General features: G+C 36.9%; 1 protein-coding gene across 5 annotated transcripts in view; it reads left to right on the top strand.

The window, feature by feature from the left end:
- Positions 1 to 10,559, top strand: part of LOC310643150 (zinc finger protein 318-like) — a 40,042-nt gene extending 29,483 nt beyond the window's left edge. The window contains exons 9-12 of one of the 5 annotated variants that reach the window (XM_083367244.1): positions 216 to 334; positions 778 to 4,047; positions 4,235 to 4,725; positions 4,842 to 10,558. In XM_083367244.1, coding sequence (XP_083223370.1) covers positions 216 to 334; positions 778 to 4,047; positions 4,235 to 4,255 — 3,410 coding nt within the window. In that variant the 3' untranslated portion in view covers positions 4,256 to 4,725; positions 4,842 to 10,558. Of the gene's footprint in view, positions 1 to 215; positions 335 to 777 lie in introns of all 5 variants that reach the window. The other 4 variants (XM_083367245.1, XM_083367243.1, XM_083367241.1 and 1 more) reach the window with 4 other exon arrangements.
- The last annotated feature ends 2,529 nt before the right edge of the window (positions 10,560 to 13,088 follow it).

Genomic DNA, 13,088 nt, shown 5'->3' with positions numbered 1-13,088 from the left:
TTGATCTGTATGCTGGGTTGAAATAACTATAATAAGGAATGATGGACAAAAGTTGCTTTATTATTTAAAATTTCAGATCAGATTATTCTAGTAAGAATTGGGTTTAGGATCTAGAGTATAGTTTGCTGATATTTTAATAGTTGCTTTGTGCCTGTTAAATATTAGTTTTTTAAACTATTTTTGTGACTGAATCTTCGGGTGTGGGGGCATTTTAGGTTCTGAATTTCTTATCCCAGTCACTGGATATTACTGCCAGCTCTGCAGTGAATTCTTTGGAGACCAGATATCAGCAGAACAACATGTGAAAAGTCACCTACATAATGAGAAATATAAGGTTAGTGTCCAGAATACTAGTTTTGAATAATTCATTGGAGCATATCATAATTATTCCCATGCCCTTTAAAAACCATTTTGTTCATCTTGACTTCTGTTAATGGCAAGGCAGGACAAAGCCATCTTTGGCATCTCTAGGTATAGCTGGGATATGACATTATCTGACCTTAGGGAGTTGCCTGCAAGTGCAAACTGTGCTGAAGAATCAGAAGTGTGATTTCTCAATATCACCTCAATATTCTTAACTTAGTAGAAATTCAGGAAGCTTGTCTTGTGCTACTTAAAAGGAATAAATTTTGTTATCCCCCCAGCCTCTTTCCCAGTAAATACAATTAATTCGTCAGATAGTAAAATAAATAGAATAGATTAAGAATCCAGACTTATTCCAACGGAAAATTGATACCTTAACTAACAGTGCTGAAATGTTTCCTTCCACCCCCATAGAAACATGTGGATGAGAATCCTCTCTATGAAGAAAGGCGAAATCTGGATCATCAGGCAGGATTATCTGTGATTCAGGAAACGGAGCGCAGGCTGAGACGGAAACTGTGTGAAAAACAAAAAGAGGAAAAAGATGAGAAGACAACAAATGTAGCGAAGAAAGAAGAAACAAAGAATATTAAAGAACTAGGAGATGGGAATAATGAATATGAAATTAGTAAAAGGAAAGAAATCCCGAATGGTGAAAAATGTGGGATTAAACTTAAGCTGAAGAAAGAGGACAAAGAAATGGAAAAGAAGGAAGAGGGAAAAGAGGACTCTGAAAAGGAGTCGAAACTAACAACTTTTGGAAAATTCAGTTGGAGAAAGAGTGAGAGAGATGAAAAAAATCAGGGGAAAGATACAGCTGTTTCTAAAGAAGAGAGCCCCGAGGAAGGTAAAGATAAAGAAAGTAAGTCCCAAAGCGGAAAGCCAAATTCAAAGCCCATTGCAATTAAGTTATCTGGAAAAACCGTTATTCCACATACAAGCCCCTGGACACCAGTTGTTTCAACTTCATCGCAAGCCAAAATCCGCCCCAATTTACCAATCCCAGTGATGGTTCTAAGGAAGACTCCAGTTACAACAGTAAGCAAGCCAGCACCCCTAAATACTTTTTTGTCTATAAAATCTTCTGGTACCACTGCCAAACCTTTGCCGGTTGTCAAAGAGGGAAATCCAGACCTTGTTTTGCCACCAGATATTATATCAAAAGCATTTGGGGGAGAAGTAGTAGTTTTAAAGGGATCACAGGAGGATATAAAGGTACCTGAAGAAGCAGAGGAAGGGGATCACGAAAGTGAGACAAAGGCGGTGGAACAAGCAAATGCAACAAAGGCCCAGGAGCATGCAGAGGTAGTGGCGAAAGCTCAGGCTAAGGCACGGGAGCTTGCAGCAATGGTGAAAAAGCAAGATGTCTCACAAGTGACAAAAGCAAATGAACAATCTCTGACTTTTGAGAGGCCGCATAGGCGCCCTCCTCTACTGCCACTACCTCCAGGACCACCACTGTCACTATCTGTACCACAGCCACCACCAATAGTATTTGCCCCTCCACCCCCTCTGCCACCAAAACAACTGGTTATTCTGGCAGATGATATGGCACCCGGTGTATCTGAGGATGATAAGAACATACTGGAGATGCCCATGTGTCCTCGCCCCTTGCCACCTCCATCTGTTTTTGGAGAGCATGTTAAAAAATTGAAGAAAAATAACTCTTCTCTGGCTGCAGGTAATGCTAAAGATCTGTATGACATTTTTTACAATAGTAGTGGGGTGAGTCCAGCCGAGAGCAAGCTAGTGAATTCTGCAATTTCAGATAAGGGAAAATGGAATCCTACTGAGAGGGAGAAAAATGCAAACCTACAGGTAAAGTCCAAGTCAGAGGAATCCCTTTGCAGTGTGTACACTTCCTCAGCTAGGAACCTAGAAACAGAGGAAGTAAAAGATGAGAAAATGGTGACAACCGATGAGGAAATTACTGAGATCAAAACCAGCGTTGAGAGGGACCTAGATAAAGTCTCCTTTCCAGATATACAGTCTACACTGTCAGAAGCAGATGACTTAGCAAGTGGTACTTCCTATCCATTCCATAATGAGGAAGAAATGGGAAATCCTGTTCCATCTGAATTTAATAAGAAATCATCCGAACCTGAGAAAACTGAGTTAGCTGTGCAGATAGAAGAAATGAGCCCTCTTCCTTTGGATGGCTTTAATGAGCCATCTGTTAGCCTTGAGACAACAGAACATGACTTTTCTGACGGTCAATCCGTCACACAATTCTCAGAAATCTCTAACAATCTTCTAGAAACTGTCTCTGATTCTGGGCAAAATGTCAGTTACTTTAAAGAACAATCAATTGATCTAAAACTAGACACTGAGGAACGCATTAGTGGTAAAAGTCCTCAGCCTTCAGATTCAGAGCTAAACAGAGGTGAATTAGACTCTTTCCTTACCAACAGTGAACAAGAGGATGTGAATGGTTCTCGGTTAAAGGATGGTGAGGATTTCAGTGTAGTTAATGTTCTAGAACCTGAAGAGATTACAGACGAGAACTTTGTTAATGTAGCAACAATAAGCACCACAGTAGAGAAACGTGAACAAATCAATCAATTCCCATTAAGCTGTGAAACCAAGGAACTCCAAGTGGGAAAAACAGAAGTGCTGGATAGTATTTCTTCTACAAATGAAATTAAATCTAGTTATGTGGAATTCATGTTTATAAAACATGATACACAAAAATCTTCTGTCTCTGACTTGGAATTAAGTGGCACTGAAGAGAGAAGAACTGTAGAAACAGAAAGTGCCAGTTTTTCAACTATAGAGCCAGAAATGGGCCAAGAAACACTAGATCCTCTTCCAACAGAAATCGGTATTGGGCATCTTGGAGAGGTGACTCTCTCCTTCACAGATCTGAATAATGAAGTATTGAATACCTCACCAGCTGATAATTTTGACTTAAACAATACATATCCAGAACTTAGTTTTGAACAGTCTACTACTTTTTCTCTGGATTTAGAAAATGAAGGAGTCTCTCCAAAATCGGATGAAACAAAGACTATAGATTCTCCCAGGCTGAAACCGAATTTGGAATTAGAAACCATTGATTTCACTCTGGGAAATATTACAGTGGAACCTGAAGTGGTAGACGTTCTGCCAACTGAAATTTTAAATGAGGACAATGAAGACAGTCCAAAGTTAGAAATGGTTGTACCTATTTGTTTAGAGTCTAGCAAAATGACTGAATTGGACACTGACCAACCAGTGATTGAATCTGAAATAATTAATTTTGTTGCATTTACCCCTGATGATCAAGAGGAGAAATTGCGCTCAGTGGTTTCAGATGCAGTTATTCCACATGTGGTGTCTTCTGCATCAGAGAATGACGTGGCAGAAGTAAACATGCCCCTTGTTCAATTGCAGGATATGTCTTCTGTTTCCATGCCCCAACCCCCACATAGTAGCAAAGGAGGCACGCCTGGTAAACTCTTGTGGAGCTGTGATGGGGAAAATGTACAAAACCAAGCTGTGACATGCATGGAATCCATCCTTCCAAAGCTAAAGGGATCTGTAGAAGTGGGGGGTTCAGGTGACAGTGAGTTGTATAGTTTCAAAAATCAGATGCAGACATCCGTAGATGAACTAAAAAAGACAGAGGAAGAAAAGAATGATGATAAATGTGAAGTTAAAAATAAGTTGGCTTCAGAAGTAACTGACATACCTGCAGAGCACCTGGTAAGTACAGACAAAATTCTTCCAAATCTCTAAGTAGCAATTGTTGACATTTTATAAATATTATCTTTTAGCTTAATAAGTTGAAAATATAGCTTGCAATAGTCTTTCTCAAAAAAAACCCTAAAATTCTGCCTAAAATTTTAGCTGTATTGTATATATCTGATTGTGTAAAATATTTGTTTTTCAGTCTCGGACTTCCAGCCATTAAAAATGGATTTCTCGTCCGTAGTATGTGTTTCAGCTATGGTTTGGCTTTTACTATTATTATTATTATTTCTGTTAAACTGTGACTGTATTTTTTTACATTTTCCTTTGACTTTTTATGGTTTCTGATTTATACAGCGTTTGTAAATAACATTCCAAGTGCAACACTGACAAGCGCAAGGACATGTGTTCAGGACTTGAGAAAAAAGAAGGCTCTTGCTGAACCATTTAAGCAGAAAGTTTCTTTTGAAACGTTTTGCATGTTTCATTGCACAAAATGTAAAATGCATGAAAAGTGTTCTGCATTTTTCATCATGCAGAAGATTGTTCTGCATTTTTTACTTGTTATTATCTTGTTGAACTACACCTGTAATCAAGACTGATGCCATATTGTATAAAATCCTGTGTGGATGCCATCTCACTGAGCAAAGGAGAAATATCTATCAACTCACTTTTGGAGAAAGAAAATCTTTGGTAAGGCTATGGCCCATCAATTGGACTCTGCATATTGAGGTCACTTGCATGATTTAAAAATCACATTTTATTTTACTACATTGTGGTACAGTAACTGTTTGTGTTAAATTGTTTAGCAGCTGCCTAACTCAGAAGAAATGGAAGATCTGAACTTTGCTCTCTGGATTGGATTCCCATCATATAACCAGACATTACATGCCTGAATGAATCCCTGAGCTACAAAAATACTGTTGTGTGAAGTTTTTCAGTTATACAACTTGTCAAGAAACGTAGTAATGCTTGCGTGGATTTATCTAAAAGGTTTTATCTGTAATCTAAAATAAACCCATGATGATCTGCGACATGATAAATATTTTTTCTGTGTCTTTTTTCTGTCTACTTCTATAGCGTTTGGATTCTGTGGTTGAGATAAAGCTGATGAAAATCTTCCTTAAGTTTTTCATCTTTCAAATTCATCTGATCAGCTTCTTAAGAGAGAACACTGCTTAAACATTGCAAAGAATTGTACACTTTCCATTTTAAAAGTAAATTTGTTTTGAATTTTAAATATATTGGTTTATCATACAAGATCAGTGCGGATAGGAGATGTGAAATACCTTGCAAAAACAAGAAAAAATATACTTCAGTGGAAATAAATGGCAATATTAGAAATCATTTCTAGTGAATGTATGATCCCCTAAATTATGAAATGTTACTAAACCTACTTCAGTGCTTTACTAACCACTTTCTTTTTGTGCTTTGACTCCTGGCATGTACATGGATAAGTCTGCAGTTTTCATAGCAGTGTTTTTGAAAAATCATTTGCCATGGACCTATTCCTAGGGCTAAGAGAGAATGACTGGCCTAAAGTCTCCTAGCTGGCTTTATGCATAACTCAGTACTAGAATTCATAGTCTCCTAATTTCAAGACCAATCAGAATTTAGGTTCCCAGCTAGCAACCTGAGGTGATCACGATAGCACATGGTAACCAATGATAGAGATTATCAGATGTAGGATAGCATAAATTACATATTAGTTTATAACTAAGAAATATAACTTAGAAATATAAGTTGTAATTTGTTTGCATCAAGGTAACTAGGAATTACATGGTTCAATTGTACAGTTGTCTTACTTATGTCTGTATAAAATATATTAATATTTACATCCTGCTCAATCCAGCAAAATTCAAAATAACTTACAAATTATAATAATATAGCAGTAATGATAGCAAAACAAAATTACAACATCATGAGATGCTGTGGCTTGCACCCCACATACTAAGTCAACTTGTTAAGCATGGAATGCCAGTAAATAAATGGAGGTAAATCTGTCCATCCTTCACTTGTTTTGTTGCATACTGCTGATGATTTAAGGGGTTGATTAAGGAAGCAAGTTTAATATACAATATTATTCTAGTAAAATTAACCATTGCATTCCCTAGCACTATCTTACTAAGGTACTAAATGTACAACCTTTTCTTCTGCCTTCAATAATTTTTTATAACTTTTACAATAAGGCTCTGAAGCATATTAGATTAAGAGACAGCAACTGGCCCAAGGCCAGATATTGAGCTTTACAGGGTCTCCCCAGTCTAAGTCCAGGACTATATTCATTATACAACACAGGGTCTCATAATTTCTTTCATTCTGGATCAGATTATTATAGCAACCTCTTCCTTGATATACATCGGGCCCCACTCATTAACCTTTATGAAAATCATTTAAGATTTTGTTCTCCCACCATGCATTCAAGGACAGTTGAGTGGGAATCCTCCTATGATTGTTTTGTTGTATAGCCATTTTATGTTTGTATTTATACATTGTCTAGGTTTTGTTTTATGGGTGTTTTTTATTCAGTGCTTTTACTAGTTATGAGTTGAGAGGCATTATACATCTTACAAATAAATAATCTGGACTAAGGTCTTAAGATTCTGAATAGAATTCCTACTCATTCTGTTATATATGAAGTAGAATATTCTACTTCATATGTAAGCAAGCAAGCTTCAAATCATTATCATTTAGCCCATAATAAGCCAGGAAGGAGTATAGTTACAAAGAAACAAGTATGGATAATAAGCAGTAGCTGCAGATGGGTCAGTGAGAAAAAAAACTAGAAAAACCCATAAATATAAAATACCTTGAAATGGACAAACGTGGAAAAAAGAGTAGTGATGGCAGAGTGGTTGGTGTGCTTGGTGTTATATCAAATTGAGAAAGTGATCGAATACAATATGAACGGACAGGATCAGCTCATCAATTACACAAAAAAAGTAGCATTACTTGGAACGGTAGCTTCTATTGAACAATATCCTAGATCCTTGGGAAGTATCAAAAGTATCAAGTCTAGTCAGAACCATTGACTTAGGTTACTTGTAAACATTTAAACTACAATTCTGTTGACATCTGTTGACATTCACAATCAACATTGTTATTTTTACACACACTACATTGTTGATTGTGATGTCAACAGAATTGTAGTTCAAATGTTTACAAGTAACCTAAGTCAATTAGTATTGAAAACATGACTTAGATTTAGACAGATCTTAGAGCCGTGATGGCGCAGTGGTTACAATGCAGTATTGCAGGCTACTTCTGCTGCCTGCCAGCTGCCTGCAGTTTGGCAGTTTTATTCTCGCTGGCTCCAGGTTGACTCAGCCTTCCATCCTTCCGAGGTGGTAAAATGACCCAGATTGTTGGGGGTAATATGCTGACTCTAAACCACTTAGGAGAGGGCTGTAAAGCACCGTGAAGCAGTATACTGTATAAGTTTAAGTGCTATTGCTAGATTTGATTCTGCATTTAATGGAGAACCTTATATTTAATAATTGGAAGAGATTAGCTTTGCATGCAGATTAAGAATGTATGAAATTGTATAACCAACGATAATCTTTAGAAATTGTTCGAACTACCATATTTTAGAAACTTCAAGAACAATGCAAAAGAGAAATTATTGCTGTCTATTGCGGTAAGAAGTGTGATTTTATTGTTAAATTCTTGCTCTTAACCTTTTCTTCTGAATGTTGAAAATTTGCAGGAACTCTTCAAATATCTTACAGAAATGAATGTTACGGCTTAAAAAAAATTTAGCCCCCCTTTTTTTTCCAAAGAGTTCCGCCAGTGGTTGATTTGAAACTGATGTATATTTAGAGTTCAAGATCACATTTTATTATTCTCACATGGAATCTGGATTATAGTTTTGTGTAGATTCAGCCTTATATGGCTTTAAGTTTCAAAATAACTAAACATGAGATGAAGAAATCCTTTCCTCTTTCATTCATCTTGCACACATCCAGCTTGAGCCCCTGAAAGTAAAATGTTGATCCCCTGACAGCCAGCTTCAGCTGCTTATAACTTTCTCCTTTAACTGAAGTGACTGCAGGTGCTAATTCCCCGAGTCCTGGCTTAAGGCACATCTTAAAAAACTGCAGGAAGGCTTGACTTTCAGATTTTAATAGCTGAAAGAGAAGGGGGGAAAGGCTCATCATCCACATTCTGGAGGGATTATAATGTTGCTATTTTAAGTGGCCAGGTTGCAAATACATTTAAAATGTGTAAACACGATTATGGAGATCTGCCGTAAATGACAATTTACACATAGGCAGTGTTGCTAATGCCACACAGTTTCAAGCAACAGATATATCAATAGTTACAACTCCTTTGGAACATTGCACAAGGCTTTATTTGAGGCATGTCACATTGAGCTCTTGCTCACTTATTCTTTCTGGACCACTATTGTTTTCTTGCATTGAGCCTCCTGCACTAGAGTGTTATGGAAAATCCTGTTATGGAAAATAAGTTCTTTTACAGTGGTATCATTCATCCTGTATAATGTTTTGAGATAGAGGGAGAACTTTACAAAACTGGTAGTTGGTACTAAATTTCTGCATGCTGTATGACACGCTGGAAAAAAAATATTAAACTATATGCATATCACTTTCCATGTTTACAATGTCATTGCTGTTCAGCAGGATATATATCTATGCTGGAAAACGTGAGAAACTCTTATAAGTGCATAGCAAATCACTTGAAAAATAATAGCTGGAGAAATGCACATCAGAAGTTGTATACTACCCACTGAAGTAATGAATTTCTAAACATACATTTTTCCCCAAACATTAATTTTTAAGTTTTTACAGCAATAGTTCAAAATATAAGCAGCTCAGGTTTCCAAGACCGTTGGACAGAAATCTGGATTCTAACAAATCTGAGCATAAGTATATAATTTTTTTACAAGTCTTTTGTACTGAAACTATACTGAGAATTTGTTTTCTTCATTAATTTGTATTTAAATATATTTCTACATTTTATACACAATTAGATATTGAAAGGATTTTAGAAGTAGGAAAAATCTTTACCTTGATTGAAGCAATTATGGACTGTCGTGCTCTGATTGTTCATTTTTATCATAGTATGTATATTTAAATGCATTTAAACTTCCATCAATCTCAGTAATTTAGATTCATATTTTTAATTCAGAACTAGATTGATTAAGAAATCATCCTTTTCTATTGGTTCCAATAATGTTTCATAATATTAAGGTACATCAGTTTTGGTTTTGGTTGAAATTTTCCTCTCAGTCTCAGACATCAATATAGCAGTTTTAGTATTTATTATTTTTACTTAAACTTTTATTCTGCCCAGCTCACTGAGCTAATGATAATTTATAAATAGTAACATAACTGTGTCTGTGTATGTAAAAACTTATTAGAAAGTCATTGCAATGAAACACATTGATCTTGCTAATTCTAAGTAATTTAGCAGTAACTCATGAGACTGAAAATACTTTATCAGATTCATAATCTAAAAATAATTCTGTGTGGAGCAGCTAATTCAGATTGAACCTTCAGACACAATCATTTATAGGGATAGACGATGGGACTTCAGTCTAATTGGAGGTAAGTTCTATTAAGCTCAATTGAATACATGCTTTAGTTAATAAAAACATTCATACCACAATATCTGCTTTTCTTTTACTGTTGATCACTGAGGTGATATTTGGTAAAATTCTGCTTCTAGTTAAGATATAGCTACGATGAAAGCAACACATTAGTTTTTCAGGAACTTTTATAGGACTAGTGAACTGAAAGGATTGTACAAGCATGAGAAACCTTTATCTTGCCTGGCACTGTCTGACATAAAAGGTAGGTGGGTGGGTGGATGATCAGGCTAATATCTGTGTTTGTGTGTGCACACGTAAGCTATAAAAAGTTCAGGACCCATTCCAGGCCCCTCCCTCTTGCTGGCTACCATGATATATACAATGATGGAGAATAAACAAAAACATAATTTATTTTTATATTTGCTCAATGTAACATCTCAATTCATTTTCAAAAAATCTTAGTGCTAAATGTTAATAGCTTCAACTATTTCTAAAAATGCAGGAAAGATCTTGAAGAATGCAGTGTGCAACTAATAATTTATGTAAGATTCAAGGTTTAATTCATTTCTGTTTTTACTGAGGCAGTTTTTAATTTTCTATGATTACTTGAACTGATGGATTTTAATGGTATTAAGGTTAGTATTCATTTGTTTTGCTTTTATAACTTAATTTGATGCCGATATCCCCATCACTTATAGAGAATACTTTTATTAAGAGAAACAACTGTAGATATTGCAGAAAATGTTTTATTGCTTGTTGCTAGAATCTTCAAAATGATTATAGAAATGTTTTTTTGCTATGTCTTAAGTTCATTAAAATTATTATAAAACTACTTTGGTATCTGGCTGTTGTGTCAACTGTTCTGTTTATTATTGTCAGTAGTTCTCTGATAGTTCAATAATTCCTCAAGATATCATTTATAAAATATGTATGCTTCCCAACTCTGAAGCAATGATATTTATATGGAGTGTGGAAAGGAGGCTAGTAAGACATTACCTAAGTAATATTTTATGTATTGGAAACATGAAATACTTTATCTCTCATTTGCCTATGTGAAAATGTAGATGAAACAGAAAGTAGGTCTAGAAATGTATTTCCTTCAGTTTCCATCTTTGAGATTCATAAAGATAACCCAGCAGAAATAATGGATGGGTATCATTCTTGAGGGTGTCATTCTGTGTCCTGAGATAGAAACAGCTATGCCTGAAGTGAAGAATGTGATTTGGAGCCCTGTTCAGGTTGCACATCAATTAGGTTGCTTGCACAGATGTGCCTACAATTGCTTTGGGTGGGATGGGTGGTGGACGATTGAAAGCAACGTAGGTACTTCTGTGGTAGAACCAGCTTCCCTCTGATGTATCCACGGAGCACTTCACCTATATTAATAAAGACTCAAGCTTTTCAGTCAAGAAGAGCAAAGCCTGACAAAATTTGTATCTCGTGTAAAGCCTTGGAAGTGGTGCAGGCTTTTTTTTTAGGATAGTTTTCCCTTTCTTGGATTTAGTTTAAAATTAGAAGTTTCTTTGTTAGATTTATATTGCTATCACTCAGTCTCAGTGACTATGCGACTTAACAAACAATAAAAAACTCAATATAAAATAAAAAACAGTAACCCTCTAACCCTACCTGGCAACAACGCACAATCAAATGAACCACTTATGTATTTATAAAATTTATTTGTTACCCATCTTGTATCCAATGACTGGGTGGATGGGCTCCATCCCACACTTAGTTCCCCAAGCCTGTTGGCAGAACCAGATCTTCAGGGCCTTGTGAAAGAGTGTCCAAGTGGAGGCCAGTTTAATCTCTGGAGATGATGATGGAAAAGGCCCTTCTGGGTCCCACTAGATCAAGGGTGTCAAACTCAATTTCATTGAGGGCCGCATCAGCATTGCGGTTGCCCTCAGGGGGCCGGGTGGGTATGGCCTGGGTGGGCGTGGCCTACTGGGTGGGCATGGCTAGAGTGCGTATGGCCTACTGGGTGGGCGTGGCCAGCTCTACATCATTTGCAACAAGGGTGTCTATGGGGGCCTGGGCAGGAGTGGGACAGATCTGAGGGTCTCTGGCAGAAGGAGGGTCTCTGGGCCAGGACCAAGGCAGTGGGGGCCGTTCCCTCACTGTTTCCAGGATGGCTTCGCGGGCCACATGAAACCACTTCGCGGGCCGGATCCGGCCCCCGGGCCTTGTGTTTGACATGTTTGCACTAGATATACCTCCTTAGGAGATGGGACCTGCAACATTCCTTGCCTCTCTACTCTTAAGTATCAGCAACGGCATCTTGATGTTTGATCCAACATTCAGGAACTATGTAAGACAAATTCCAAAGACTTCCCTCTCCAATTTATGCCTGATCGCAGGTGAAGGCAGTGAAATGCAGGCTGGGTGTCATTCCTGCTCCAGATGGTATACCAGATCTGTAATTACTAACTTTTTTTATGTAACCAAGATTCACTTGGTTACAAATACATATTTTATTCTAGTAAACTGCTTTTTAACAATAAAATGATCCTTATTCTCAATTCATTTTATGTACAGCTAGGCAGCTTCCACCACACATGGCATTTCCACTTTTATCTCTTAAAATATTTTGAAGATGATCCTTCAGTGGAGAAATCCTGAAAACAAAACTTATTTACAGCTCATCAGTGGGAGAGCACAAAACATGGCAATACACGAGGCTTGTCAAGATAAGCTACCTTATTCCTTCTACCCATTGCTTACAAAATACCTTTTGTAATAGCATTTCTCTGTATTGACATGGTGGCTAAAAGTCTCTGGAAAACAGGAAACAACTAGCAAGATAGGTGAGCCAAAAGTTCCAGCCATTAAAAAAATGGATCACTCACAAGCCCTATAAGGTGATAATACTGTATTGAAAAGAAAATACCATTCAGATCTTCATTTTGGTCAATGACCAGCTTAAAACAGGCAACAGTCTGTTTCGCAAGAAAGGATTTTTTTTTATCATCCAGAACACAATGACTATAAAAAGACAGGTTGAAATAGAAAGTTACAGGTGGGCTTTCTTTAACTAGATGTTTAAATAGAAGCTAGCCAATCATCTCCCCCAAATACTTTAATTTTAGATTCCTGCACTGAGCAGATAATAAAGTTGGAAGGGACTTTGGAGGTCATCTAGTCCAACCCCCTGCTCAGGCAGGAAACCCTGCCTATACCATCATTTCAAACAAATGGTTGTCTAGTCTCTTCCTAAAAACTTCCAGTCTTCTAGCATTCACAGCTTCTGGAGGCAGGTTGTTCCACTGATTAATTGTTCTGTCAGCATTTTTTTCCTTAGTTCTAGGTTGCTTCTGTTTTGGGTTACTTTCCATCCATTGCTTCTCGTCCTGCCCTCAGGTGCTTTGGAGAATAGCTTGATTCCTTCTTCTATGTGGCAACCCCAGATAGTTGAACTCAGTGGCTTAGATGTCCTCTTCCAACTCAATTCATTCTTTTTTTTTTTGCAGTTAATCTTGGCATTGATCTATATTCAATTTTTGCTTTT

Source organism: Vipera ursinii (genome assembly GCF_947247035.1).
Source record: "Vipera ursinii genome assembly, chromosome: 1".
Lineage (NCBI taxonomy): Eukaryota > Metazoa > Chordata > Lepidosauria > Squamata > Viperidae > Vipera > Vipera ursinii.
This window is presented reverse-complemented; position numbering and strand designations above follow the sequence as displayed.